Below are 25,298 nucleotides of genomic sequence, written 5' to 3'. Positions count from 1 at the left end.
GAACCCAGCCTGTGACATGGCTATTTTGGAGCTGATTGGCTGGCACTTGATCTCCATCATTTGTACCTCCATCCAAGGCTAGTAAATAGACACCTTATTCCCTATACTTGTGAAAGAGTTAAGGCAACAACCCACATTCAATTCCAAATATAAAAGAACACCACAAAACCGTTTTAACTGACATAATTTATTTTAAACCAGAGAGTAAACAAACCAAAGAGAACATTTATTTAATTGCAGCGTCCTGCCAGACCACTGCCCCCACTTCATTAAAAAAGGCCAGGTAGACCTCTCTGACTTTTTTTAAACCTTGGCATTGGTGGATTGTGTGTATGCTGTGTCCTGCTGGGGTTTCCACGCAAGTCCACCTGTCAGAGTCAGAAATGTGTGGCGTGTCTTCTGGCAGAGCTGTAGGTGGTGGCCTGGAATGTGCTTGTTTGCTCCTCAGGTAATTGGGGCTATTCCCACTCATGGGTGTCCACGACACAAATAGAGTGGGAATAGAACCTGTGGTGAGTGCAACCAGTCCCCAAGCCTGCAGTGTGGCGAGTGCAGGAGGCTTCATTGTGGTCGCCACCAGGGCTTAAAGTGGTCCTGGAGAGGTGGGGGAACTCATCTCCACTATCACCTGCGCGCCGTAGGCGCGCGCCGCAGAAAGGGGTGTGGCCTCACTAAGAAGGGGCGTGGTCACACAATAGTACCCCCAATTAAAAATCAGCTCCATTACACCTAATTACATCACTGTTACTTTAACATTAATGAAAAAACTGAGCCAGCCTAAAACTACACCTGCAACCTGGGAAGCATATAAGTTAACCCAATACACAGCCAAGATGGGGGTAGGGGACCCCAGCTGGATACATACAGAGCAGTATCACTATATAAACACAGCGAGGGGGTCTCAGCCCCGGTACTCACAGAAAGATCCCGAACAGCAGTGCAACAACTCCGAGCTCCTGTAGCTGCACCCTCATCGTCCACTGCAGGGGCAAACACAGGATTTGGTAGGGTGGGGGGCGTGTGTGTGTGTCATATATAAATAAAATGCCCCCGCACACACACTGGGACTGCAGACTGTACATACACACACACACTGGGACTGCAGTCTGCCCCACCACACCATGACTGCAAATTACAAACACACACTGGGACCGCAGACTGTCCCCCCCACACACTCACAGACACTTAAACTGCAGAATACATTACACACATGCTCATTCCCCCCCCCCCCCCCTCCCACACACACACACACACACACACACACACACACACTAGGACTGCAAATTACACACACACACATATGCTGGGACTGCAGATAGTACACACACACTCCCCTTCTCCCTCCTTCCTCAGGGACAGCAGCAGCTCACATCTGACCTGTGTAAGTGTAATTATGGGAGGCACTGGCAGCTGTGGACTGGAGCCGAGGAAGACGGGAGTTCCTGCCGAGGAGTAGTGCAGTTAGTGTCCCCTGCACTGCTTGGGAAATGAAAGGGCTGCACGGAGCTGTGCCGCGGCAGCACAGATCACAGTTCAAGCTTGAGGATTCTCTCACAAATAAATAAACAATAATCGGTGCACTGCGATGGGTCTGCCTGTCAGTCCTCCTGCATCGCAGTGCAATGATTATTGTTTATTTATTTGTGAGAGAAGCCACAAGCTTGAACTGTGAAATGTGCTGTCCACCGGCATCATAGAGATGGGGACAGCCGGTGGCACTGCACTGGAGGGAGGCGGCTATCCGGGGACTGCTAGACGCGGGAGAGAGGAGGGAGTACACCTCTGTCAGTGGGACGGAGGAGTAGCAGAGTGCGTCAGTGGGTCCCAGCTGTAGTGAGGTTTGACGTTGTCTGCAGCCGTCAGCCATTCCTGCGGACCGGCTGCTGATCAAAAGAAGAGGCCGCTCTTTGAATCTGATTATGGCGCCGATTGTGCACCAATCACGGCTAGCGGACCGCCAGCCAATGAGAAGGTGCCACTAGGCAGCTTCTCATTGGCTGGCGGTGCGCGAGCCATGATTGGCTCACATGCTCACCCACTTTTTTTTTAAAAAAAGCCTTGCTTTCTTTTTATTGGCAGCCGGTCCGCCCATGAGCCAGGATTGGCTGGCGGCTGCTGCAAGTTTCCAAGTACACTGAGCAGACGCTAGTGGCCGGACGGAGGCGGAACTGGTTCCGCCTTCAATTTGAAGTGACGGAACGCAGTTCCGCCCCGTTCCGGCCCACTTTAAGCACTGGTCGCCACACTGCCAGCATTCTAGCGGCTGGGATCCCAGTGTCAGTGTGCTGACCACCGCACACACAGGAGGAGACAGGCATCATACAGAATGTGACTCCAGGCAGCAGCTTTTTTTTTGCCCACCATACAATAGAGCATATAAAAATCACATTAGATTTAGCCTGTCACCCCCCCCCCCCCCCCCTTCCAGGGACATTACTCTCACCTCACAAACATTATATGCCGCAACACACAAGAGTATTGTGGTATAATTAACCTAGGGCTGGGTGACATGGTTATCAGGTAAGCAGTAGCCCCCATTATAGACTAGAAAATAAACCCCCACCTGTTCTTACCTTGAAATACTGCTGCTTGAGGACGGTGTACAAGGTCTGGCAGGTCTCTGGTATGATGTGCCCCAAAGCCTAAAGGGAGATCAGGGTGCTAAACTTTAGGTCCTGCAGCGATCTCGCAGTAGCCACATAGCACAGGGTGGCCACCAGCCGGTCCTGAGCAGATATGGCCTTGCGCATGTTATTATCCTGTTCTCGATGAGGGGTGTCACCAGTCGCAGCAGCTCCTGGAACATCTCGTCCATCCGCAGGTAGTTTCAGTAATCCTCCGGATTATATTCCTGAATCTCCATAAGCATTGGCATGTGAGAGAATGACTCCCTCTGCTGCTTGGTCCAACTGTGTTCTCTCCATATCCCACACTGCCACAGCCTGAGCATATAATACCCTGACTTGTTGGTAGGGATCCATGATGAAAAGCATTTTATTCTGGCAAACCAAAAAACAAAGAAAAGCACACTAGCAATGTGAAGCGTTCAGTAGGTAAACCTGACCAAACTAGCCACAGAGCAGAAATGCACTGATTTAAAATGGCTGCCAGTATTTATTTCCACAGAAAGAGACACTCCCCCACCCTGTCATATCATCCCCCTCTTTAAATGAGATAGTCAAAATTGCCCATTCCCAAAATCGCAAGCACACATAGCCAAAATCGCAAGCACAGATAGTCAAAATCACCTCCTGCCAGTTCAAGGGAAATCGCATAGTCCAAATCACCCATTGCCAAAATCGCACCGTGTGTATGCATCTTACCACCATTCTATGGGGGTAATTCAGAGTTGATCGCAGCAGCAAATTTGTTAGCAGGTGGGCAAAACCATGTGCACTGCAGGGGGGAAGATATAACATGTGCAGAGAGAGTTAGATTTGGGGGGGGGGGGGGTGTTCAAGCTGAAATCTAAATTGCAGTGTAAAAATAAAGCAGCCAGTATTTACCCTGCACAGAAACAAAATAACCCACCCAAATCTAACTCTCTCTGCAAATGTTATAATCTCCCACACCTGCAGTGCACATGATTTTGCCCAACTGCTAACAAATTTGCTGCTGCGATCAACTCTCAATTACCCCCTATATATCTTAGGAACTATTAGTTGTTCCACAATATTTGCCCCTTTTTTGTACACTTGGTACAATAAATATTGATGTCCTTCCATGTGGGGGTATGCCAGCCTACTATCTGGCTCTACTGGGTTTCCCTCAATCACTCTTACATTTTCTCTAGCCCTTACCAGAGTAGGGTCTTTTAGCTGCTCTGAGACAAAAATCTCCTTGCTCACTTCAAGGTCAGGTATAGAATCATCCGGCTCAACAACATCTCTTATTTCAGTAGGAGGTACTTGCTTCCTTCCCACTGCTGTTCACATTATTCTCCATCTTATCAATCATGCTTGCAAAAGAGAACACTTAAAATTCAGGAGCTATTCCCACTGCCACTGTATTAGTAACATTATCAGATTGGTCTGGGTTATTTACATCTGTAAGAAACAGGCTTATCCACAGCTTCCAGAAGTAGGAGAAATCTCTATCCAATATCTCATCATACATCAAATCATGAATTAAACCCACAGTGACTACAGAGGGATCACACTGCTCACTTCTGCAGTAACATAATACTGAGTATCCCCATGTATGCACTGTGCAGGTTACCCCTGAGAGTTTTCTCCTGCCACATTGAGGGGTTCAACCACTCGGCTTTTATACGAGCAACCAAACTGCCAGAATATAACAGAATCTCTGCTCATTTGCTTTTTACAGTGAATATATGTAGTTGTTTATCTGTAGTTCTGCAGTGCAGGCTAGATGAGACACAGATTTACGTAAGCATGATAACATTGCATAGCTTCAGAGGTAAGAGGACAACTATTGGCAATATGGCCCAAGCCACCAAATCGAAAACATCTGATCATATTGTTATCAAGTCATTTACATGGTGAGAACCTTCCTGACACAGAGGTCCAGTCTTCAAGTTCCAAGCACAAAGTCTTAGGTCCATGTCCCCTGGAACAGTCTTACCAGAAGTCACTAGAGATTGCCATAGTGGGACTCAAGGATGTTGGGGTACACTCAATAGTGCCTCAGTCTTCATATACCTCTCATCATATCCACAGTGGTCTTTTAGGGTCCCCGTGGTTCACCCACTTGCACAGAGGTGCAGGCAGGGAACATAGCTATTGGTCTATAACGTCCCTTTCCATGATCTGTGGTCACAGTAAATCTCTGGAACTAGCCATTTCTTTGTAGGATGAGGTCATGCATTTGTGAGTGGAGTGGTTTATTCACTTTGTATTCCCAGCAATGAACTCGTCGTGCCCGTATCGACAGTGTGACACCCAAACAAGCCAAAATTTCTGATTTTATCATAGTTCAGGGCATCATTAAGGCTTAGATCATTATAGGCCTTTTGCAGCTCCCCTAACATAAAGAAAGTGTGCCACAGTTCCGGCCCATTGGGCTTTAGGCCAACTTTCTCTTTTGGCGGATCTTTGGAACATCATCAATAAGGCTTCCACGTCATCACTCTGGGTCATCTTCTGTAGAAAGTGACTTCCAGACTGAGCTGCTACAGTAGCTACTGCACCACCTCTCTTAAAGCTTTGTGGTCCTGGAGCTGCTGTCTGCAGTTTTCCTCAAAGGTCAAATGCTGTTGCATCTGGACCACCTCAAAGGTCAATTGCTGCACGCTGGTGGCTTCCTGCTGAGCCAATGTAGCATGCAGCAAGGCCTTAACCATGATATCTTGTGGTGTAGGGGTGAAGAAGTATCTGGCTTTCATAATCATCAGATGATGACATCACCATGAGAATCACAGTACAAAAGTTTTGTCCACAAATAAACAAAATGGGTGTCTGTCATTTTAAATGTAGTTTTTCTTATAGCTGAAATTTCAGTGCATGCTCGCATTTTTCACCCTGTGTGGGGTAGATGGGTGCACTTTCTTAAGCAGCCCAAACAGTAACAAACCAGTCCAGGGTGTTTGGTTTAAATAGCCTCAGCTATTTTTATTTGCAGGAAAAGTAAAAATAAATCAAACATAAATCCTAGCCTCTTCGGCTCTGACTTTACTGTACCCACTTCAAGTAGTAATGGTGTCTCTCTCTGCAAGCCAGCAACTTGCTCCCCAGGCAATGAGACACTTCCTGTTCAGGCTGACAACCTTTTGATACACCCATGTAGGTGTAAACACCGATTAGCCTTCTCTAAGGCTAAGGTCCTAAAGACCTGGACTGAGCCTAATGGATGGAGCTCATCCTCACTCTCCATCCATAACCCCATGAACCCTTATCCAGCTTTTACAGAAGCCAAAATAGCTCTTACCAAGCCATTTACAGACACCTTCATGGCGTCTTAAACACATCCAGTCTGCAGCTTGGCGTACTCGCAGCCAGTGCCGTTTCTTGCGGCGGGCAAGCCGTGCAACCGCATGGGGCGCCCACCGCAGCACTTTGCGAGGCCTTGTCTCCCCCTGCTCCCTCTTCCGAGTACTCCTGCTCGGGGTGCGGAGTTTCGTGGAATGACGCAATTGCGCTGTGATGTCACGACGCAATCGCGTCATTCCGCAAAACTCCACCCCCCGAGCAGGAGTACTGTACTGATGAAAAGAGGAGGGGGACCCAAGCTAGAAGGAGGAGGCGGCCGGCGTGAGGAAGGAGAGGCGGCCCGAAGAGCAGGAAGAACCTCTTCATATGTAGGTAGTCTCTTTTAAAATGGGGACACTTGCCTGCCGTACTGTGTAAAATGGGGACGCTTGCCTGCCGCACTGTGTAAAATGGGGAATCTTGCCTGCCGCACTGTGTAAAATGGGGACTCTTGCATGTCGTACTGTGTAAAATGGGGACTCTTGCCTGTCGCACTGTGTAAAATGGGAACTCTTGCCTGCCGTACTGTGTAAAATGGTTACTCTTGCCTGCCGTATTGTGTAAAATGGGGACACGTGCCTGCCGTAATGTGTAAAATGGGGACACTTGTCTGCTGTACTGTATAAAATGGGTACTCTAGCCTACCGCACTGTGTAAAATGGGGACACGTGCCTGCCGTAATGTATAAAATGGGGGCTCTTGCCTGCCACACTGTGTAAAATGGGGACTCTTGCCTGCCGTACTGTATAAAATGGGGACTCTTGCCTGCCGTACTATATAAAATGGGGACTCTTGCCTGCCGTAATGTGTAAAATGGGAACTCTTGCCTGCCGTAATGTGTACAATGGGGACACTTGCCTGCGTAATGTGTAAAATGGGGACTCTTGCCTGCCGTACTGTGTAAACTGGGGACACTTGCCTGCCGTACTGTGTAAAATGGGGACACTTGCCTGCCGTAATGTGTAAAATGGGAACATGTGCCTGCTGTAATGTTTAAAATGGGGACTCTTGCCTGCAGCACTGTGTAAAATGGGGACTCTTGCCTGCCGCACTGTGTAAAATGGGGACACGTGCCTGCTGTAATGTGTAAAATGGGGACTCTTGCCTGCCGTACTGTGTAAAATGGGGACTCTTGCCTGCCGTAATGTGTAAAATGGGGACTCTTGCCTGCATAATGTGTAAAATGGGGACTCTTGCCTGCCGTACTGTGTAAAATGGGGACACGTGCCTGCCGTAATGTGTAAAATGAGGACTCTTGCCTGCCGTACTGTGTAAAATGGGCACTCTTGCCTGCCGTAATGTGTAAAATGGGGACTCTTGCCTGCGTAATGTGTAAAATGGTGACTCTTGCCTGCCGTACTGTGTAAAATGGGGACACTTGCCTGCCGTAATGTGTAAAATGAGGACTCTTGCCTGCCGTAATGTGTAAAATGGGGACTCTTGCCTGCGTAATGTGTAAAATGGGGACTCTTGCCTGCCGTACTGTGTAAAATGGGGACTTTTGATTTTCTTCCCCCCCCCCCCCTCTGTGGTGGCCGTGGCGATAACAGATGAGGCCACGCCAATTTTAATGAGACCACATCCATTTTAATAAGGTCACGTCCCCTTGCCGGGAGCACGCGCATGCTTTTTCTTTTTAAAGCTATGGGGGGCCGCATTTTTTTTAGGTCAATGGGGGGGCGCGCATTTTAGGTCAATGGGAGGGGGGGCGCATTTTGAAATCTCGCACTGGGAGCCAAATTGGCTAGAAACAGCCCTGCTCGCACCAATGCAAGCGTGGTAAGTGCTTTTATCACAGTATTTTTTGACTTAGCAGCGTAATGTGCATATACACCATAAATAAATGTGACATGCATATATACATACAGAAAAGAAAACACCATTGTAAGCTACTTTGTCTACTTTCACTGGGAAAACTTCATATTTAAAATAGAAGATTGTCTCCCAGTAGTGCTGCTCTTGTATGTCACAAAGTAAATGCTATGAAGTGAAGCGTGTACAGCAATGACCACTTTGTAAGACAAGGACAGTGATTTTAAGCAATGTATGAATATAATTCACTGGGAGATACTGTAAACTTTTATTTCTATATAATGGCTTTGCCCTACGATTTATCAGGTGTGTAATGCAAATGAGACTATAATGAAAAAGCAGCTGTCCCCACGATCAATAACACTGCTACTTGTGGTCACACATGCACAGAGCTGCTGATCACACATAGGTGGGGTGATCCGGCCACATCCCTCTTTGCATCCCCGGAACTCCTTCCCATAGGAAGAAGCAGGGCTCCAGTAACAAGCGCTGTCTGAAGATGTCGTTTGTTCTTGCAGTAAACTCCAAAAACTTTATCGGACCACTAATGATGAATGGCCGTTACATAAAATATGTTTCCAAATGTGTGATGGACCATTTAGTCATGATGAATAGGCCCTTGTGAATGTGATCCATGGCTAGTATTCCAATACATATCATTTCTATTAATGTCATTATTTATTTGAAAATTAGGAAAACGTGTGGCATTAACCCAGCAATAAATACACCAGAAGCTATAAAAAAGCTTGAAAAGCAGCAGATGAAGAAAACCAAAGTAAGGCTAACATATCCAGGCCCTAAACCACACCACTGCTGGGATTGTTAGTTCAGATAATGCTGCTTTAGTTACAAGTTAGAGTGACCTCTCTGAGTAGCCAGTGTAGTTAAAATGTGGCTTTGTGATAGTAACCTGAAAAAGTTTTTCTCACCTACATAGGTGTTTCTATAATGGGTGCAGTGTGTTCAGTGCACACGGGCCCCTAGGTCTGGGGGGGGGGGGGGGGGGGGGGCACACCACACACAATGCACCCATAGAGTATACCGGAGTCCCGCCATTTCCGAATGATTTGCGCATGTGCACTGGAGGTGTCCCCGGGAACAAGGAGCAGTCTACTAGCTGCCGGGGAGGAGGGGGCCCATGACAGAGGCTGCATGCGGGTCCCCTCCTTTCTTAAGACGCCCCTGCATATTTACATACTTTTTTCTCCTGCAGGGGTAATGGATGGAGGGCGAGGTGACGTCATTCGTATAAACCCTCCTGGTCTCCTGCAGCAAAATGTTGTGATTAGTGAACATCTTAGGGGGTGCTGGACTCCAATTATGTGATTTACAGCAAATTGCATCACAATGCCCCCATTCCGAACATTGCACTGAGAAAGTAGAGAAGTTCAAGTAGGGTTAGCTACTCTCCGGGGAATGTGGGAAACTCAATAAATTTCGGGAAACTCATACACATCCCGGGCTAGTGGGCAAATAAAACTGCAGGTGATTTCCAAATGTGCTGTGAGTGTTTCTGTTTGCACCAATGCGTCTAATTGTCCACTTTGAATATTAATAGATGCACACGCACATCATTATGGAACTGCCCCACAAAACCAATCTGCGCCTAAGCTGTGCAAGATCCATGTTTTAAAATGTGACAGCTGGAAATAGTAGAAGCAGAAAGTGTAGGTATAAAAATAAATCTGTCCTCAAGGATGTCAGAAAAATCACGCTATTCTGTAGGTACGCGGGAAAGGGTTGTGCAATATCCCGAAAGCATCACCCCTGTAAATGTGCCCTCCCCGCCTTTGCAGAATTGCGAACCTAGCTGCTGGTAACAATAAAACTGTATTTACATCTCCAACCTACTGCTATTAAGTTGGAAACCAAGGGGGTAATTCAGACCTGATCGCAAGCTAGGTTTTTCCGCTGCGCTGCGATCAGGACATAACTGTTGCATGGCTACAAAGCGGATCATTGCTGTGTGATGGGTTTTACGAAGAATCCATTCGCACAGCCGATCGCAAGGAGATTGACAGGAAGAAGGCATTTGTGGGTGGCAACTGACCGTTTTCTGGGAGTGTTTGGAAAAACACAGGTATGTCCATGCGTTTTCAGGGCGGGTGTCTGACGTCAATTCCGGGCAAGGACAGGCTGAAGTGATCGCAGCGGCTGAGTAAGTTCTGGGCAACTCAGAAACTGCACAAAACTTTTTTGTACCGCTCGGCTGCACATGCGATCGCACGCTTGCAAAGCGAAAATACACTCCCCTATGGGCGGCGACTATCTGCTCGCAGCAGTGCAAAAAAAACCTAGCGAGCAATCATGCCTGAATTAGGCTCTAAGCACTGTCTCATTATAAAGCCTGTGCCTGCATGTGTACCTAGTAGAATAGATATGCATGCCATGATGACAGTATTACAATGTTATTGCTCATACACAAGCATTTTATAAATGACCAGCTTTTGCCAGTCATAACAAGTCATATACAGAGCAATGCAGAAGCCTGATGAATTCAAAGAGAAGAGTCTGAAAATTGGGGGCATTCCCTTCCTGTTCAGTTTGGCACAGAGCTTTTTCAGCACAGACGGGTAGATGTTTTACATCTGGTCAACAGATGACGTTGAGCAGTATTTGTAATGCAAGGCTCCAGATCGAGTTCTACAGATTGTGAGAAAGGCACAGTAAGGGGGAAATGTAATGAAGTGCCATTTGTCAAAATCACCAATTTTAGTAAATTGAGCCATTAGTGTTGTCATTGTTACCAAACAACACAAGTTCTGTTGTTCATTAATGTGTGTTCTAGATAAAATAATTCAATGTATATTTTATTGCTGTGTTAAAGTCTTATATTTACTATATTGTGTTTGTGAAAATATCTAACTGAAATACATTTCAAATCTCAGAAAGAATGATATTCAAATATTCAGATAATAACATTTTCTATGCTAATTCATTGCACTTAGAGTAATAAGAAAAACTACATATCTACACATAATATATATTACATAACATTACAACAGTTAAGTATACTCAAAAAGAAGAGTGAGTTATGATGACTAATGAGACATTCTTATCTTGCACAGCATATACTGCATTTTCAGATAGATGGAATTTTTTCAGTTGTAGAAGTAGATTCTCTGGCATGCAAAAGTCAATCCTCCCCCTAGTTTACGTAATTGCATTTTGAGGGGTGTATATAAACATATCATATGAGTTATGGGACACTGGTAACTCCACCTCACTTCTGCTTGTAGCTGAAACCCACATCACCCTCTGCAGCTCTGACCCTACACATCACTAAACTCACACTGTTAGGCAAGATAGGATCTGGTCCCTCTGCTGCTCTAGTCACTGATACAAGGATAACCTCTAAAGATGCTTCTGTGCAATCTAACAACTGTGATAAAGTGGCGACTTTTGTTTGGTATCCTGAGCATCCTGACTCTGGGTGGTGAGTAACAACAACGCATGGATTAAGTAATTTATGGTCTGTGCTCTGGTTAATACTGGAATGCTGCTAATTTGTCTTCAGGCATTTTGCACAGAATGTTGGTAAAATAATACATTCAATAGGTTTATGTGGAGTATTTCCCACATGTGCAACTTCAATTTGTCCAGCAATGTTGTTTTTTTTTCTTTCATACGTACATAATCAGAGTTATGCATACAAGTACAGCTTGTGTTTTTTATTAATTCAATTACTTTAGTTGTATCTCTGCCTGCTATTTGTTCCACCTACTGCAATATGAGTAAATGCTCATGTCTACCTTACATTGTGAACTGTGGATGAAATAACTGATGTATAGCATGCTGTAAGACAATGCATTACAGCAATTTATTTACTGTCATACAATTAGAATGCTACTGAATGTCAATGTCATTAAACTGGTTTAAAGGAGTAAATCATATACTGTATATATATATATATATATATATAAACACATCTACTCTAGTTCTGCTACACTGTGTGTGTGTGTGTGTGTGTGTGTGTGTGTGTGTGTGTGTGTGTGTGTGTGTGTGTGTGTGTGTGTGTGTGTGTATATATATATATATATACACATACATAATTTTGTTAATGGAAAGAATAGGTATCAGAAATGTTACAATTATTTAATTATTTTCTGTAACATGTTTTTATATCATTTATTTCAAGACTCATGTGTTCCTTACACAGTTTACTAATATAGTTATCACTTGTATGTGTCGGAGGGTATAATATGTCACTCATATGGCTAAGATATTAGATTTGTATATAGAATATACATTTTAAAAGCATTTACACCAGGTCTTAACAATTGTTATTTGTTCTTACATGGACACAATTTGGCCGCAATTCCTCTCACGCTGTGGGCATGGAACTTGGAAAGTGGATATTCACCCACGCGCCAAATTGTACAGTATGTATCTGTATGACATCGCAGTCCCTATCTATACGTTTGTTTAAATAGCTGCTCTCTTTACTGGTGCGTCCTGGCATCAGCAACATCCTGCTGCAAAACATCAGATGGATCTCTGCGTATGCACATCTCAGCATAGCCCAAAAATCTGTCTGCACACCTTCACTGCACTTTGGGCCTGATTCAGAGAAGTACGCAAACCGATGTTCCATGGAACTGAGCGATTATCGGCAGACTGCACATGTGCTGCGTTTGCTTTGCGCGTGCATTATGGTGCCGCTGCAAACCCGCACACAATGAGGAATCCATCATAAAGTGATTGACATGAAGTGACCATATAGGGGTGTTAACATGGTGTTAACGGGGAATGGTTCTTAAAATGCAGGCATGTCATGGCCGTTTTGGGGGAGTGTATCTGACATCAGCTGCAAACTCTAACATAAAAAAACATGGCGTCTGCGTGAACTGCTGGGTCCAGTTTGCGTAGCCATAGGGCTACCTTTAAGCCCCATGTTCCTTGTTCTTGCGTATAGATTGCGTATGTGCATGCAATTGCGAATGAGTTGTGGTAGCTCGGTGGGTGTCTCTTCATTTCTGATCTCAGCAGCTGCATTGCGGAGAAACTTGCACTTGCAGCTGCATTAGCATACCTATCAGGCCCTTATCCCATGTGCAAATGCCCTGTTGTCAGCCAGCCATGCTCATTCAGCCTCAAATGAAGGTGCGACTTAGTGGTGTATGACTAGGAATTGCACATTGGGAGTCATTCCGAGTTGTTCGCTCTGTATTTTTTTCTCGCAACGGAGCGATTAGTCGCTAATGCGCATGCGCAATGGGGGTCATTCCGAGTTGTTCGCTCGCAAGCTGCTTTTAGCAGCTTTGCACACGCTAAGCCGCCGCCTACTGGGAGTGAATCTTAGCTTATCAAAATTGCGAACGACAGATTAGCAGAATTGCGAATAGACACTTCTTAGCAGTTTCTGAGTAGCTCCAGACTTACTCGGCATCTGCGATCAGTTCAGTCAGTTTCGTTCCTGGTTTGACGTCACAAACACACCCAGCGTTCGCCCAGACACTCCTCCGTTTCTCCAGCCACTCCCGCGTTTTTCCCAGAAACGGTAGCATTTTTTCACACACACCCATAAAACGGCCAGTTTCCGCCCAGAAACATCCACTTCCTGTCAATCACATTATGATCACCAGAACGAAGAAAAAACCTTGTAATGCCGTGAGTAAAAAACCTAACTGCATAGCAAATTTACTTGGCGCAGTCGCACTGCGGACATTGCGCATGCGCATTAGCGACTAATCGCTCCGTTGCGAGAGAAAAATACAGAGCGAACAACTCGGAATGACCCCCATAGATTATTGCGCTCAAATATGGAGCATGTGCAGTGTTAGAACTTGTAAGATTCATCCACAAAATAGACTTGCATGCAACTCGGATACAGCCACTACTGCAGGCATGTCCAAACTGCGGCCCTCCAGCTGTTGAGAAAGTACGCATCCCAGCATGCCCTGACACATCTTTAGCATTCTCTGACAGCAAAACTGTGTCAGGGCATGCTGGGATTTGTAGTTTCACAACTGCTGGTGGGCCGCAGTTTGGACATGCCTGCTCAACTGTATATCGGGTAGATGTTTCACACCTATGAGAGAGATAAAGTGGAGAAAGATAAAGTACCAACCAATCAGGATCCTAAAAGTCAAATGACAGAAGCTGGTTGGTACTTTATCTCTCCCCATTTTTTTTCTCTCCATGGTTTGATACATCACCCTCTCTATGTTGCTTTGAGCCTCATTCTGCAGAACAGTATGTCGCAATTAAGGGTCCTTTAATGTCTTAGGGGGAAAAGACAAGTGCATAATTACCCAGTTTTGTTCTATTACTGTTCTAATGGTAAAGCGCAATGGAATATGCTGCGCTATATAAGAAACTGTTAATTAATAATAATACAAAATAAATAAGTGCAATAACATGACACAGGGGTAAATCTAAGGTTGCACCCTTTACACTGAGTCCTAACTGTAAATTAGACCTATAGGAGCTCCAAGTCACTACAGAATATGCCTCAGCGCTCCAAGTAATGATCTGTCTTAGGTATGTAGAAGTTTACACCATTCCAGAGTAAGGATTTATATGATAGCTATGTCCATATTTATTTAATGAACATAAACCTATACTTCTCATTTAATGTGTGTAATATCAAATATATAGAATAATATTATATAGACAAAATCTATAATAGATTTACAATGTGTTTAATGGCTTTTATAATTAATGGGTATTAAGCCATTTGCACAGATCCATGGTTTCCAGCAGTGGCAGATTAAGATGACCTGGGGTCCTAGGCTGTATGTACGCCATTGGTCCTCGAACCACTCGAGACTGAACTATAACTTTGTAGCGCCCTACAAACCTTCTTCCTATCATTCTCCATGCAGAACTGGATAGGAAAAAGTGGGGGTCTACAGGCAAAAAGTGTGGTATGACAACAAAAAAACAACAATTGGAAGACTTTTGGCAGCCATATGACTTTTTCCAGAGAACAGTAATAAAGATGACTGAGATTTACTTATATCAAGTATTTGTAAACTATATCTATTTTGCCTAGTTCCAGAGCAAAATCTCAAAACTCTTTAATGTTTGAACATGATCAGCCAGGTTAAATCAGGTCTATATCCGAGCTTTACTTACCTTGTTAATGCCCAAATTTATCAAGCCTTGGAGAGTGATACATTGCACGGTAATAAAGTACCAACCAACCAGCTCCTAACTGCCATGTTACAGGCTGTGGCCCAGATTTATCAAGCCTTGGAGAGTGATAAATTGCACGGTGATAAAGTACCAACAAATCAGCTTCTGTCATTTTTCAAACAGCCTGTAACATGACAGTTAGGAGCTGATTGGTTGGTACTTTATCACCGTGCAATTCATTACTCTCTAAGGCTTGATAAATCTGGCCAATAATCCTGAAATTCTACTTTATCTACAAGAGTAATACAGTTTATTTTTACTCATAGGTGTGTCATTCTACTGTACTCAATGTAAAATTTTGTAGTTAACACATAAGTCTTCTTAATTTAACAAAACCATTTTATATGTATGAGAGGAAAAGAGTTAAGTTTTACTCATGACTAACACATTTCAAGTCCATGTGGATGGATAATAGATATGTGCAAACATTGTCCAGTCTTAAACATTTCTCAAGGAACTCCCTTCCTGTGTAATGTTTCCAATAAGGCAATCTGGCATAGCAGGACAGAAGTGTAAATGAATCTGATAACGCGCCAGGAATTGAGAAGGATCCACAATGGAACAGAGCACAACACTTGCAACTAATTTAGCTCTTCTTTGAAGCAAAGGAAATGTAATTTAGGCTTGTCACGTATGGTGTCTCCACTGTGGAAACTGTGTGGTACAAGCAGGGTTGGACTGGCCCACAGGGGTACAGGGGAAACCACCGGTGGGCCTTACTGCCTGGGGCCCCACCCCCTCCTCTAGGGATCAGGTTCCAGACTGTACTGTTACTAATCTAGTACATTATCTTCAATGCACTACAGTATTTTCTGTATATATTTATCTAGGGGACCAACACTTGCAAAATGGTTAGGCAAACCAATGTGGTGGCTGGGCACACCCCTTCTAGATACTGGTCACACCCCTAAACATGGGCCCCTACCACTGCATTCCCCCAGTGGGCCCTACATACCCCAGTCCGACACTGGGTACAAGTAGAATCAAGGGCGTAGCTACCATAGGTGCAGGCAGTGCAGCTGCTATGGGGCCCGGACCTGAGAGGGGCCCATCTTCCCTGTCAAAGTTACATGTGTTATATACATTTTTCACCATTGGGTGGTACATAGGTGTCCTTCAAAACTATTTCCTTGGGGCCTGCAATATATTTAGCTATGCCCCTGGACCTTTTCTTTGTAGTGTGGTATAAAATGAACTGGAGGCCATTTTAATGTTATATAATATGAACCTACACTGTAATGAGGCACAATATGAATTGAGAGCACTACATATCATAATGTGAATTGAGGGTACTATACAGCATAATGTGTACTGGCAGCTCTGAAATGTGACATAGGGTGAACTTAAGCACTACTACGATTCATAAAAGAAACGAGGGCACTACTATGGGGCATAAAATTAAATAAGGCTCTACTATGGTTCAGATAATGAACTAGGGCACTATTATAGGCAGAGTTGCCTACTTTAAATAGCTCCTCTCCGGGAGAAGCCCGGAGAGGAGACGTAGCAGGAGACTTCCGGAGGCGGGGCCGGGCTGTGACATCATTAAGCCCACCCCCACATTGGGAAATGCCGCAATTTGCGGGTCCGCAGGAAGGGGGTGGGGCTGAAACAATGCGATTTGCGTCAATTTAACCCCTTCCTCACCCCACGGACTCACGAATATGGCAGTGTATCTCTTCATCCTGCCCGCATCACTAGGGTGTGAGCAGGATGCGGGAGACCTGCCTACTCTTCCGGGGGTGCGGGGGGCTACCCCAAAAAACGGGAGCCTCCCGCAGCTTCCGGGAGAGTTGGCAAGTATGATTATAGGGCATAATATTAACAACTGCTGAAGAGAAGTGGGATGGGTGCCCCTTCAAAATGTTGCTATGGGGCCCACAAAGTTCTGGCTATGCCCCTGAGTAGAATGCATTGATACTTAAGTCATGGATTAGTTAATGTATGTTTTGGAAATATATGAAACTGATAATAGTTCTGTCCTATTTCTCATCTGTGCAGGATGTTTTCTATCAACCAACAATAAGAATATCAGAAAAGACAATCAGATCTTTGATCAAGTTGGGTGGAACAGGAAGGAAAGGAGGAAGGGGGGGGGGGCTGTTGATCCCAATCTAACCAGATGGACTGCCCCAGATATTAATTCAATTATAAATGCACCTCTGACAAAGTACACAGCTGCAGATCTAAAGCCCACACATCACTATGCTGCCTGCTGCCACCATAGGAAATATTGTGGAGAAATATACCGTATCTCTTACAACATCTGTTTTATGTTGTCATTTGTAGGAACAAACTATGAATAATAGTATCGTAATAATAAATCAAAATTTGCTCAATAAGGAAACAAGCCTGCAAGTTAGTTTAGGCTACTTTGCAATGTGCTGATAGTAGTCGTAATAAATTGTGGAGTCTGTTATGAAATGTGAACTTTAGACAGCACTGCCTAACAAATTATATACATATGCTTGCCTCATTTTTTTCACTACTGAAAAGTGAAGTTCCAATGAAGTTAACAATGATAGGATAACACAAAAGACAATACTTCTAAGTGTAGATGTTTCCCATAACATCCATATTCTAGCTATCAATTAGCTATCAATTATTTAGTACATTCTATTAAATGTTAGCTACAATCTGATTGGTTACTATAAACCCCACTTGCCCTTTTAGAAGGTCAGATAAACCTTCTCCTTGACATCCATATATCACTTGAGCTAGTGATCCCCAACAGTAGTACTGCAGGATGCTGATAAAGTGAACCACCAACTTACTAGTGTGACACCTGTTGTCTGTGCTTGATTGTGCAAGTAATTGTGCTGCTCAGTGGATATAAGGGCATCTAAAAAGTTTATTAGGTAACCCATTATGCTTGTAAATGTTTAATAACACCCCATTCAGGGTAAATTTGTGTACATGAAGGCAGGGACGGACAACAGGCGCTACTTTGGCATTTGTGAACGTGTGCACGGCACTGGGGCACTCACGCGTCACTGGGGCCGAGCAGACATGGCTCACAGGGTCGTGCCGCAAATCAGGGGGGCGTGACTCGCGGCACACCCCCATTGGGCGGGGAAGAGAGGCAAACCAGAGAGTCTGAAGCTGAGCGTGGCTTTCCTGGTTCTACTAAATTTGTGTGTCTACCCAAGGAGAGGTGCATACCAGTGGCTAAAATAGACTGGAGGTAAACCTATTTGTACTGTAGACATGTACGGTGGCAGTGCATAGTAATTACATCATTTATCTTCCACTTGGGAAAATCAAGTGGGTTTTAAGCAAAGTTATATCCATTACTGTAGCCAATAGTTGTCACCTTTACACTGCTGGAAAATAATCAAAGGACATTTCTCGTAGACACTTACAGCCTAAAATGTCTGTAAGCAAAATGATAGTATGTACTGTACTCAGTAAAATAGAAGATGCATCTATATTTAAAGAGGTTGGATCACCATAGTTATATGGGGGAGATTTATCAAAGTTTGGAGAGAGATAAAGTGGAGAGAGAAAACAAAAACCAATCAATTCCTATCATTTGTCAAACACAGACTGTAAATGACAGAAGCTGATTGGTTGATACCTGATAAATCTCCCCCAATATTTATTAATAGCTTATCAATGTAATTTATAGTTCAGAAAAATGGCAAACAAAACTGTTAAGGTGGGTACACACTAGGTGATGTGCTCGGTGAGCGACATCGTCTAGTGTTTCCCCTTCCAGACCGGGCCGCCCGACAGAGGTCATTCACACGCGACCAGCCTGAGCATGCAGCTTTGGACGATGAGTCCAAATTGAGCTGCATGCAAGGCCGAGACTGTCAAAAATAACCAGCGGGGTCGTGCTTCGCTCGGCGGCAACATACACACTGGGCGATATAGTAAACTATATCGCTCAGGAGGAAGAAATTTAGTGATATAGTTCACTATATCGCTAAGTGTGTACCCACCTTCACTTACAGCGACATAACATCTGTTGGTTACCCATTTGGGCCCATTATGAAAATATTGTTTAATTCAGAAACAACAGAGAACTGAAATAACATTTCTGAGCACTTCATTTGCTATGCAACTACTGGCTGAGCAGTGACAGACTTGGGATATATTTACTAAGAGGAAGGTTTTCTAAAAGGAAATAATATTTATGTCAAAAAATAATAAATGCAAAGCATTCCTGGTTTTACATTCAATATTATTGCAAAAGCACCTCTAAGTGAATACACCCACACTAGAGTGCCTGGAAATGAATGGCAGAATTTGAAAATGATTTATAACCAATTTTACTTTACACTAGTGATGAATTGCCATTTCATATGCTATTAACAAAATGGTTTAATTTTTTTTTTTCTTTGCGTTAAGCATAATAATAGGTTATACGTTATAAAGCTATCTGCTATGGTGTAATGATGATAAGACCATTTTCTTCTCTTACAAACACTACAATCCCTAGGTCTTAAAGACACAGTCCTCTCTTGGTTCCTATCTTACCTATCTAATCGCTCCTTCAGTGTTCGCTTCTCTAAATCCACCTCCTCTTCGCTACCTCTTTCAGTTGGAGTACCACAAGGCTCGGTCTTAAGTCCTCTGCATTTCTCAATCTATACCTCATCTCTTGGTAAACTAATCAGCTCTTTTGGATTTCAGTATCATCTGTACGCAGATGATACTCAAATCTACATATCCTCCCCAGATTTGTCACCATCTATATTGGTCAGGGTCACTGAATGCCTTTCTGCTGTTTCATATTGGATGTCATCTCGCCACCTCAAACTTAATATTTCCAAAACAGAGCTACTTATATTTCCACCGGCCAATAGTAGTTACCAACCTGATATCTCTATCACTGTTGAGAACTCAACAATCACTCCAACCCCACAAGCTCGCTGCCTAGGTATCATACTTGACTCAGAACTGTCCTTTGCTCCCCACATTCAATCTGTCTCAAGATCATGTTACATGCATCTAAAAAACATATCCTAAATACGACCATACCTTACACAAGACACTGCAAAAACTCCAATCCATGCTCTCATTATCTCCTGCATTGATTATTGCAATAGTCTTCTTACTGGTCTTACTAAAAGAGACTCTCACCACTACAATCCATTCTGAATGCAGCTGCAAGGGTAATCTTCCTTGCTAGATGTTCATTGTCTGCAGATCCACTCTGTCAGTTCCTCCATTGGATACCTGTGTTCTAACGTATTCAATATAAAATACTTTTACTCACACATAAGGCCATTAACCATACTACACCAATGTACATCTCTTCGCTCATCTCAAAATATCTCCCAACCTGACCTCTCCGATCTTCACAAGATCTACGTCCCTCATCCACACTCATTACTTGCTCCCATGCACGATTGCAGGACTTCCTTCGGGCTGCACCCACTCTGGGGAATGCCCTACCAAGCACAATAAGACTCTCCCCTAGTCTCCAAACCTTCAAACGTTCCCTGAAAACTCACCTCTTCAGGCTAGCTTATCACATTTCATAACTGCTCACTCAATCTTCATAAGCTATCCTATCTGATTATATCCCCACTGTACGGTCCGCACATATTATCCACATATTTTATCTTTCTTCACTTTCCTTTCTTTCTGACCAGGGTTCATCATTGCTGTGCTGTGATGTGATATCATGCAACCCACCTAGAATCTTTGCAATCCAGTGGACAAATATGCAATAGATAATGCCTTTCCTTGTGTATCAATGCCTATTTCCCTATAGATTGTAAGCTTGCGAGCAGGGCCTTCCTACCTCTGACTGTTTGTTTATTACCCAGTTTTGTTGTATCATTGTGTCCAATTGTAAGCGCAATGGAATTTGCTGCACTATATAAGAAACTGTTAATTACTTAATTAATTAATTAATAAGACTGTCAGTTACTGTGCTAGTACAGTTATGAGTGATGATGAACGTGAATGTGTGAGAATATGTAAAAAACAGTAGTTTCCAGGGCTTAATGTACAGATATAGTGAAACAGGGGAAGTGGTTAAAGCAGGGGAAATACAATATTGCATAGGAAAACATAGCGTTGGGCCCAGCAATGTCAGTTTACCCTTCCAAGACCCCCACCCAGCTTTTCTGAGTATTACGGTGCTTTTGCATGCTCAGTGAAGCCCCAACCATTTTCAGAGCATTCAGAGCATGGGCCACAGAAGGATATTGGATGCCCTTCATCCCCAAGCAGTGTCGGACTTGGGTATGATGAAGCCCACTGGGAGAATGTAGTCGTAGGGGCCCACCACCAAGGCCTAGCTAACAATTAGAGAGTGCATTCTCTTAGCCCCTTTATCAATATATAGCATACCTCCCAACATCGTGACCTTTGAAAAAGGGAATCCATGCCCGTCCTAAAAAGGCTTTGCTGATATGCCGCAATCGTGAGCCACGTTTGCCATTTTCGTAACTGTGGGGACATGGCCAGCGCTCTGTGAGCTGTTGGCATGCCCCCAGTCGCTCCGTCTCCTGTTTATAGATGCTGCACTAAGCAGAGCTGTGCACTGCTGCCCGCGAGTGGGACAGCAGGATAGTACCAAAAAAAACGGTACTGTCCCGTGAAAATGGGGACAGTTGGGAGGTATGTATAGTAAATGCTGCTAGTCCATGCAAAATAATGTACCAGATAAATAACAACAAAGCACTGTAGAAAACATGCAATAGTCCTGTGCAGTATTATATAACATATGTATAATGTATAAGTCGAGTGTACAGTCTGGAACCTGAGTCCTAAAGGAGGGGATGGGCCCTCAGGCCATGGGGCCCCCAAGGGGTTTACCCTGTAGGCCAGTCCGACCCGGTCCCCAGGTCCCCACTGCAGCAATACCCCTACAATAGCAGTAATTCTGTCACTTGGTTAAGGCCAGACAAAAAAATGCTAACAATTACACACAGTACCACACCCACATCCATATGCAGAGTCCCTCAGTTACAGTGTTCTGCTTCTGTTTTCCCAACTTATATACAGATTACAATCACTGAGAAAAAGCTCTATAATTAATTGTAAAGTTCTTGATACTGTAAGTGCATATCAATCTGTTAGTGGTGGCATAGACTTGCATAACACTGTAATAGTCCACAAACACACAGCATCTCACACTATACCATGATAAATATAATATAGCGCAACACTTGACGCTACCAAAACATACACACGAATAGGTGACAAAACATTAAATGATCAGTATATATTCTATAAAGTGCTTGAATCACCTAAATCCTTTGATTCATGCGGATGACATGTAAAAAAAAAAGGAGAGATGAAAGACCATAGTGCGGAATGTTAAAATCTTTACTGTAGCTAAACTTGCAAACACTTGTGGCATATTCATCAAACAATAATTGCGGGATGTCCCCCGCCCCCTAAAAAACCATCCGTAAATACTGTACTAAAGATCACCTGACTGTAAGTGTGGGGTGCTGCAGCAGTTATTAGAGATATCTGATGCATCCTCCTGTTTTCGATCACAAAAGTAGCCCCTGTAGGTTTCTATGTGGCTGCTAAAATACTGTAGAATGCCTCAGATGGCGTAACCATTGTAGCCTATGGGCTACATTACAGAAAAGTTACCAGGAGAGTTATACATAGGATCTCTCGTCAAAAACTGGGCTCTCACACATGTGCAGTGAACAGACGTGGCTGGGTACCAAACCCAGACGCAAGTGATTGCATAAGCGATGAATTTACTACTTACACATTGCAGAAACACACTCCTATCAGAGCCCCTGCCCCTGCTTGTGTTTTTCTGTTACATTCCAGTGATCCTAATATCTTATTGCTGTGATACAGTACGTGGTAATAAGAAATTATAATTATCCGGTCCAAGGACCCTATTCAGCTAGGATTGTAGATTCCCACCCGCCCCGCGAATGCCTCTGCCTGTCAATCATTCAGAGGCGTTCGCAGTTAATGCAACCCAATTGCATTAACTGCACACGCATGGGCAGGATGTGACCTGCGAGTGTGCAGTGCTGCCGCCGAGGTTATTGCGGTCGCATCAATTAGCGATGCAACCTGAATAACGCCCCAAGTCCTGATAATTAATAAATATTCCCCTTAAGCTTTTGTATTTTTATATTTCATTCATTTACCAAAATAAGCATTTTTCTGTCACTATGGTTTTGGAAAGTTTGTAGTAATGTGCCACAATGAACACACTGAGCACGACACACCTAGTGTTGCCCCTCACACATTCCTTTGTCTTATCAGAGAAGATTCAAGCTAGTTAGATGCCTGATGAGAGAGGATACTATGCCAGAGTGATGTCATGGTGCAGACTGACTTCCTATGTTTATTCTCGCATGCTTTAGAACACACTGCTCCCGCATCCTGTCTGGCACTCAGTGAAAAAGGGACATATTTTATCAGTTGTTTCCAGATGGCAGAAGGTCCCACCCTGCTAGTTCCTTCCACATGTCATAGTTTAATACTATATGACTAATTTAGAACAGACTCTCAGGTTGCAGCTATTGTGGGACAAGCTGAAATTATCTGAAGTCTATTTTGGATCCTCCAACTATGACATTCCATCATCTACCTTACACTGTGCTATTAAATGCTCAGATGCGCAACATGTCAGTCTAGCTCAGTAACTGGTATCCTGATATACTTTGAAGGACACGTGCAGCTGGGATGCGGTCAAGATCCCGCCGGACGGAATCCCGCCGGTTGAAATACCGACGCAGGGATCCCAACCGGCACAATCCCAATATATTCTCCCTCTGTGGGTGTCCACGACAGCCATAGAGGGAGAATAAATTAGTGTGCCAAGCGTAGCGAGGCACCGTGCACGCAGCACTGTCCAGTACACAATAGACCCACTATTTCCCTTAATTTTAAAAACAGTTAAAAAAACAGCACATCCAAAGCTGTAGAGCGCTTGTCAAGGTCGGGCAATAAAGGGGGCGTGAACTTATCGCAAAGGTGTGACCAAGCCCCCTAAAAACACATGAATCAAGTACTTTATAAGCGTGTGAATCGGCACCAACCAGCACTGGGAGCACAGTGCGCCCTTCAGCCAAAGGTGAGAATCAGGAGGGGGGCACGATCAGTGTGATTGCTCCCCCCAGCAGGAATAGGAGACTGCTGTGCTCAGTGGCAGCAGCCTCCCTGGAACCAGCACACAGCAACATGTGATAGGCTGGGGATAGAGGGTGCTGTCAGCCGACAGGTGAGAGGGTGGGTGGCCCCTGGCACCGTTGGGTAATTAGTACCAACCCACCCCCCTTTCGCTGCACCACTGAGAACGCCCACATCTCTTATCACATAATGACCCCAACCCATATGTCCCTCACTTGCTCCAAAATGCCCTTCACACAAACCCACATCTATAGGCTTAAAATTTTGAAAGGAACACTCTTCCATTGCCTGGCGCAAGCATACACTTCACCAATCTGCGCACTTTGGTTGAAATCTACAGTAGGCGTACGTTTCCTAATATAATCAAATGTAACACTTCATAAATGGAGCCCACTGTATTGGACTCATTAGTGGAACTTGCCTGAGATGTCAGCACAATGGGAAATTGCATTTGTGCTCAAACATAGGTGGTATCTAAATGATATATCACGCCCAATCTCCTTTCTAAAGTGATTCCCGTTATCATGCATATCGCGCCCATAGTAATCAGGTTTAGCTGCGTAAAGGGTCGGGTGCCCTCGCTACCCCGGGGGTAGCGAGCTGAAATTATTATACTACGCCCATCAGCGGAAACAGTACGGGTGTGAAAGTGGGAGAAAAGAATTGAATACCGCCCTGTTTACGGTTGCACTTTGCACTTGCAACGCAGGCACAAATAGTCTAATATCACGTTTCCAGTGAATGTTATCACTATGAATGGTCTTCGGTATGCCGACTGTCGGGATCCCGGCGTACAGTATACCGGCTCCGGAATCCCGACAGCCGGCATACCGACAGATTTTCTCCCTTGTGGGGGTCCAGGACCCCCCCTGGAGGGAGAATAAATAGCGTGGCGCGTATAGCGCGCCACCGTGCCCGCAGCGTGGCGAGCGCAGCAAGCACGAAGGGGCTCGGTGGCGCGCTACCACACTGTCGGTATGCCGACGGTCGGGCTCCCGGCGCCGGGAGCCCGGCCGCCGGCATACCATACTACACCCATCACTATAGTTGTATGACTCTTCACAGGTTTCTTCCACATACATCTCGTCTGTAATGATTTACTCCAAATCTGTGTGCCTACTCTACTTACAACTCATGGTGAAATTCAGTTCACAAGAGCAGCCCTTAAAATTTAGACCTACATACTGCTAATCATTTGTGTGAGCTGAATTACCTTATGATTACTAGGCAGAATAGCGGGTCCAGTTCTAGTTACTCACAGCTTGGGAGAAATTTACCACCTACAATGTTACCTTTATTACATTCCCAGGAAAGCATGATAATTTATGTCTTATAGAAGTC

General features: G+C 44.4%; 1 protein-coding gene across 2 annotated transcripts in view; it reads left to right on the top strand.

The window, feature by feature from the left end:
• The first annotated feature begins 10,947 nt into the window (after positions 1 to 10,947).
• Positions 10,948 to 25,298, top strand: part of CD34 (CD34 molecule) — a 122,245-nt gene continuing 107,894 nt past the window's right edge. For both annotated transcript variants that reach the window (XM_063955324.1, XM_063955323.1), the window contains exon 1: positions 10,948 to 11,175. In XM_063955324.1, the coding sequence (XP_063811394.1) occupies positions 11,100 to 11,175 (76 nt within the window). In that variant the 5' untranslated portion in view covers positions 10,948 to 11,099. The remainder of the gene's footprint in view (positions 11,176 to 25,298) is intronic.

Source organism: Pseudophryne corroboree, chromosome 2 (genome assembly GCF_028390025.1).
Source record: "Pseudophryne corroboree isolate aPseCor3 chromosome 2, aPseCor3.hap2, whole genome shotgun sequence".
Classification (NCBI taxonomy): domain Eukaryota; kingdom Metazoa; phylum Chordata; class Amphibia; order Anura; family Myobatrachidae; genus Pseudophryne; species Pseudophryne corroboree.
The sequence above is the reverse complement of the archived record's forward strand: the minus strand, read 5'-3'. Positions and strand labels throughout refer to the sequence as shown.